Genomic DNA, 6,000 nt, shown 5'->3' on the forward strand with positions numbered 1-6,000 from the left:
GAATTAATGCTTCTAAAGTTAAGGATTTTACCTGTCCAGTCTCCTCTTCCAGCTTTTCATATAGTTTGATACTGTAATAATGGATTTTCTTTAGGTTTATTCCAGGATGAAAGTAAGTAGTTAAACCAGCCTCAAATAAAAAATAGGAACAATATTAAATATGTGATTAGAAATGGAGCATTTTCTTTTTATCATTCCAGCTGTCATTCAAAAAGGAACTGTCAAGTTACTGTAAAGAAAAGTAACACATGAATGGAGCCATCCACTACAAAAATAAAATTCTTCCCTTACTATAGCATTCTTGTTCCCTGCAAACATATTTTTCCACCTGTCTTTTTCCATCAACTCTATCAAGTTACGATACTGTTGCATTTGTTCTCTCCTGCGACTTCCTTCCTCTCTTAAATTACTCAGCTGTCTGTTCCAAATCTTTAGAAGAGGCATACAACTCAGTTCCTGATCTCTAAAGGTCTCTGGAAGCACTCACTAGAAATCCTGCAGCAAGTCCTTCTGCTTTCTGCAAAAGAGCATGGGATAGAAACCAAACCTTCACAAAGATCAAATCTGAACAATTTATTACTTTCCTGTGGTGTGAACTACAGGGTGGCGGAAGACAGTACTCTTCTGGTCTCAACAGTTGTCTCATGTTGCAGCTGTAGAAGAGCAGCTGCTCTTCTTCTTTCTGGTCTTGAAAACCTTCAAGGATGGAGACGCTGTTACCTCCCCGTCTGGCTACGGGACTTTCCGTTTGTCTTTGCTGAATTGTGCGTGGTTCCTCTCAGTCCGCCCCTCCAGCCTGTCAGCACAGGGTGATGGGTTCTCTGAATTTGCTGTTGTCTGCAAACTTGATGAGTGTTCACTCTATTACCTCCTCCAAATCGTGGATATAGATATTAAAGAGGATGGGTCCAGGACAGACCCCACCAAAACTCCACCTGTTACCTGCCTGCAAGTGGCCCATTAACTGCTACTGTTTGGTTACTGTCTGAGCCAAACCATCCAAACAGTTTTTTAACCATCTACTTGTTTGCACATCCAGACCAAAATGTTCTAATCTGTTTACATGAATATTATGGAAGGCAGCATCTAAAAGCTAGCTAAAAATAAGGTAAATAACCTCTACTACTCCCTCCTCGTCCAAAATTCAAGTCATTTTATCATATTACCTTTATAAAGGCAAATAGACTTATCAGGCATGATTTACTCTTGGCAGAACTATGTTGGTTGTTCCCAATCATCTTCTTGTCCTCATGTACCCAGAAATGTGATCCAAGACTTTGCTCCATGATTTTTTTGGGAACAATAGTAAGGATAAGAGGCCTGTAGTTTCCTTGATCGTCCTTTTGGAGTACAACACTTGCCTTTCTCTAGTTGTCAGGGACCACTCTCAATCTCTATAATTTCCTCTTACAAACATGCTCTTAGTTTTGCTCTTTTTTTTCACTTGACAGAGGATTTTGGAGTTTGTGAATGTGATGTGATGTGAATTTTTTTTTTTAGGAATGTTCAGCATACTATGCTGAGATTTTAAAGCATTTTCATTGGTTGAAATTTTCATATAGTGAAATTTTCATCTATCAGTTTTGTTCTCATTCAGTCCATTTCAGATTTTATAAAAACTCAGTTATTAAACTGGAATTTGGAAGAGAATTGGCATTAGTAGAGTTATCTCCTACATCCTCTGTCTTTGCAAGTTTGATCAAGTTGTAAGAAGTTTTTATTTGAATTGTGATGTGATTTATTAACTATCAGCACCAAAATCAATTGAGTGTTGCACAGAAAAGTATTACATAACAAAATGATATGCACTAAACCGTTTCTTAGAAAGCACCTTTTCAAAGAATTACTATGGGAAAACATATCCCTGAACTACATGTGCTCTGTTCAGTCCTCAAGGCTTGTGTAAGATTGCAAATGATCTGACCTGCACTAGACAACAACTGCAGGAGGTCTTAAAGTCTGCTTATCATTAAGAGTCATGAAGTCACTGGTTAGATAGGTATAAATATGAGCAGCACTTGGGTCTCATTATTAGTAGTATAAAAATTGACACACTTTCACACTTTTTTCAATTTAAGTAAAATGAAAGTCAACCAAATCTATGTCAGATCTGAGAAGGGGAAGGAAGTTTTGGCACAAACATTAGCAGGAATATGATCCACCTGAAATATGACCCTGAGCACTGGCAGAACTTGTTGGACCTTGAAAGAGGGAAAACCTGGTATAGTACAGCAACATCTGAAGTCAACTCTCGACTTTTCTGGCTGTGGGCAATATATTACGTGCCTTTTCACATTCAAAATATATCGCGATTTTCATCTGTACCTAGTATTATATCACTGCGAGTAAACCATTGACACATGCACATATTATCTGGCATAATAAAGAAGTCCTGACAGCGACAGTTTTATCTCTCATATCATGTGAAACAGACTTACCACCAACTTTCTCATCTTCAAGCACATCAGTGTAATATCAAATGCAGCAAAGACTGATAATATACTGTGTAGTGCACCCAACTGCTCGTCATTTCTAACCTGCCTCATGAGTGGCAGGTTATCTGTGTTTGAGCCATTTGTATTTTATAGTGCCTTGCTGTGTTACTCACACAGCCTTCTGCTGCAGCAGGCAGTGCAGAGCAGCCCTCCGGATTGCCTCTCCAGGCACCTTCCCTGCTGCACTCCACATTCACCACTGCTTTCACAGCAGTGTTCCTCACCCAGTGGCCCATCATTAACTTCACTAAGAAGTGCAGGATGAAATATAGAAGGAAAGGCTGCTTTTATGAGCTGTGAACCCTTGTGAGAGAGTCTAAAAACTACAACAAAGGAAACATTTGGTAACAACCCCCTATTCCATGATTTCTTATTCAACAAGGGGATCTTCCAACACACATTTTTCAGTAAGTGTTTTGGGTAAATAGATTTCAGTCTGTGGCTCACTCATGCATGTTTCAATCAAAGTATTTCTGTAACCATTTCATCTGACAGTTATGATGCATGGTGCTCTGAACTGTATCAGCTGTGTTATGTTTCTGTCTAAAAGGAATATAATTATTGAATTATGTTTTTCCAACTCCATAAAATGTATTTTGTTGAAAAGCAAGTACAATAAAGTAAAAAACCTACCTAAACATCTTTGGCGATGATCTTTATTTTTTTTACCCTTTTCTTTCATAAAGCCCCAAATGCATGAAACATCTCTACTCAAGTACTTCAGACTTCAGACCAAAAAGAGGATGAGAATGTATGAGAGAGGACTCACAGTCTATATGAGTCCCCTTAATGTGCTTCTGAAAGGCACCCTGATATTACAATACAAGCATGGCATAAATGATCCATTGTATGAACAGAGTAGTGCTAGAGCAGCATGCTGATGCTTTGACATTCTTTTTTTATTGCTACTTAACAGGATAATTTTCTTTATTTTCACCCAAGCCTCACTGCAAGTGAGTGGAAAAAGCAGTTATTTTTGCACCAAGCTTTATTCATTACACTACCCATTGCAGACACTGACATAGCAAATACATAGCTACATACATGCATGTCGTGCACGTCGTGTACCACTATCTCCACTAGATCGGTGTAACTATGGGAGGTTTGCCCAGCTGTCACTATTAACTGTATGTCTTTCCTGTTCTTTTTCTTAGAGTACAGACAAACATTCAGCTCTGGAAAAACAGTTCATGGTTGTTCATTTTGCTCCTTCAAGAACAGAAAAGCGAGCTCTTGCAGAGAGAGCTCTGTTAGAGAGCCAGTAATATCGGAGTAAATTTCTAGGACAGTAAGACTTTCTGAGCCCTGGACACTGATGTGCACCTGATGAGCCCTGGACACCTCTCTTTCAACATGGCATATATATGAAAAGCAATTACACACAGAATGAAGCCAAATTTCACATTTCTATCTTAGCCATGCCAATGCAACCACTGCCAGTGCTACAGTCTGCAGTGCTACAAACTAGGCTACTTTAGAAATAAACACTGAAGTCGAGAAAGTTCAAACTAAAGTTTCAAAGTACAAGATCAGTTAACTGCAACAAGCATATTATAATATTAACAGTTACCTTTGTATTTGAGTACCTCCTATCTAGTAATTTCAAAATACGTTTATCACAAATTTTACAAAATGAGGAAAGTTCATTATGGATAGCTGAATCAACTTTTCAAAATTCACATAGAAAGACTACACAGAACTCAGTGCTAAAGGTTGCACCTATAGAAAAAAAAAGGAGAATTAATCTCTGGAAAACCAGGGAATGTGAGAATCATAAAAATTTCTATCACCATCATATTACAAATTGAGGATAACCTGAGAAATTAACAAAATACTTCTTACTGCATGCCATGTAGATCCTGCAGTAAGCTCTGATTTTTCCAGCAGAACAACATTCTTCATGCCAGCTTTAGCCAAGTGATAGGCTAGACTCACGCCAACACAACCGCCACCGATGATCACTGTGTCTGCTCTATCCGTCCCCAAGGAGGGATTCTCTTTCCTGGGGGAAAAAAACAAGACAGTTGCACTTTAGCACACTTCATTTGATTGTTTGTTTACAGCTCCAGCTACAATATTATCTTGTTCTTTGCTTGGGAGTCTAAGTGACACCATCACTTTAAATAAATGATCTGGCGCTGCAGTATATGTAACACAATGAGAAATTTTTTAAAAAAATGTTTTGCAACATATTCCATTTTGCCAAATCCAAACATTACGGAAAACCTTTTTTCTCAGTGGCTCGCATGTGCTGCCCTCCTATGCTGCAGTTTCACAATCACTTTAAACCAGCGTAAACCAGTTCTGCTGTCACAGGTTCTGCTCCTCCTTGCCCGGTCTCCTCCTCTACCACACCAGGGTCATCTATGACTTTCCAGGGTCAGCCAAGTAATACGCTGCATTAGGAAATTCATGTAAATTAAAAATGTGTGAGACAAGGTGAAACCTCTCGTTGATGTAGCAATACAGACTACCATGAAAACAGACCGTTATCTCCCTTCAGGACAGTTATTTAACATTTGTTTAATTTTATCTCTTCTCCCCACCCCAGCATACAGCTTTTTGCTGTTTGCCTTTGCAGCCTCTCTGGTAAATGGGTACCTGATGTTTAACCAGCCTGCTGCCTACCCCCCGCTCACAGATCAGAACTATTAACTGTATATGAATGTAACTATTATCTGTTATGAATATAACTATTAACTGTTATGAATGAAGATCTCACACAACAGTAAGAAATTTTAGCTGTGAACGCAGGAGGAACCCACATCATCACATTCAGCGTGTGGGGATGAATGAAAAAGAACAGGAGCTCAGACTACTGCAGATTGTCCGTATGGGATCTGTAATACTTGCATGCGTTCCTCTTTGAGATTACATATTATTTTTCCCAGTTAATAGCAAACTGCTTAACAGATAGATGTGAAAACTTTGTCCAAACTCCTATACTGAGTTTTACCAGACAAACACAGATCAAGCACAAGGGTGGAAGGTCTTTTTATGCACCCTTCTTTACACTGTGAATTTGACACTGCCTCTCTGTGACTGTGGACAGCTCTCCAAACCTTTCAGGCAGACCCAGGCGCCCGCTGAGCATCCCGGGCTGTCTCTGCGGGCAACACCAGCGTCCCCGGGTGCCGAACAGTTCAGACCGGGTACAAGCCAGAGCCCGGCAGCAGGGAGCCCTGCTTGCCCGGCCCCGCATTGCTCCAGCCGGGCTCTGCTCTTCGCGGGCGCCATCTGAGGCACCCAGAGGCGCACGGGCCGCGGCACGGAGAGGCCCTCAGGGCCCGGCCCCTCAGCTGCACCCGCCGCGCCGCTGGTCACGACGGAAGGCGCTAAATTCCCCTCGACAGCCCGTTCCCCCTCCCCGTCCCGGAGCCGCGCTGGGGCGGTGCGGCCTCGCCGTTAACGGCCGCTAACGGCCGCCGCGCCTCGTGCCCGCGAGGCCCCGCACGCGCTGCGGCCGCCAGCGGCAGCGCCTCCTCCCCGTGCCCGTCCCGCACTC

General features: G+C 41.6%; 1 protein-coding gene across 2 annotated transcripts in view; it reads right to left on the bottom strand.

The window, feature by feature from the left end:
* The window catches only part of DMGDH (dimethylglycine dehydrogenase), a 35,715-nt gene extending 31,218 nt beyond the window's left edge, over positions 1–4,497 (bottom strand). The window contains exons 1-2 of one of the 2 annotated variants that reach the window (XM_026036657.1): positions 4,338–4,497; positions 32–130 (exon numbers count right to left, since the gene is read on the bottom strand). In XM_026036657.1, the coding sequence (XP_025892442.1) occupies positions 32–130; positions 4,338–4,397 (159 nt within the window). In that variant the 5' untranslated portion in view covers positions 4,398–4,497. The remainder of the gene's footprint in view (positions 1–31; positions 131–4,337) is intronic. The other variant, XM_026036650.1, reaches the window with a different exon arrangement.
* Between the last annotated feature and the right edge of the window lie 1,503 nt (positions 4,498–6,000).

The sequence above is a fragment of the Nothoprocta perdicaria genome, unplaced genomic scaffold (assembly GCF_003342845.1).
Source record: "Nothoprocta perdicaria isolate Ctin4 unplaced genomic scaffold, notPer1 scaffold_1, whole genome shotgun sequence".
Lineage (NCBI taxonomy): Eukaryota > Metazoa > Chordata > Aves > Tinamiformes > Tinamidae > Nothoprocta > Nothoprocta perdicaria.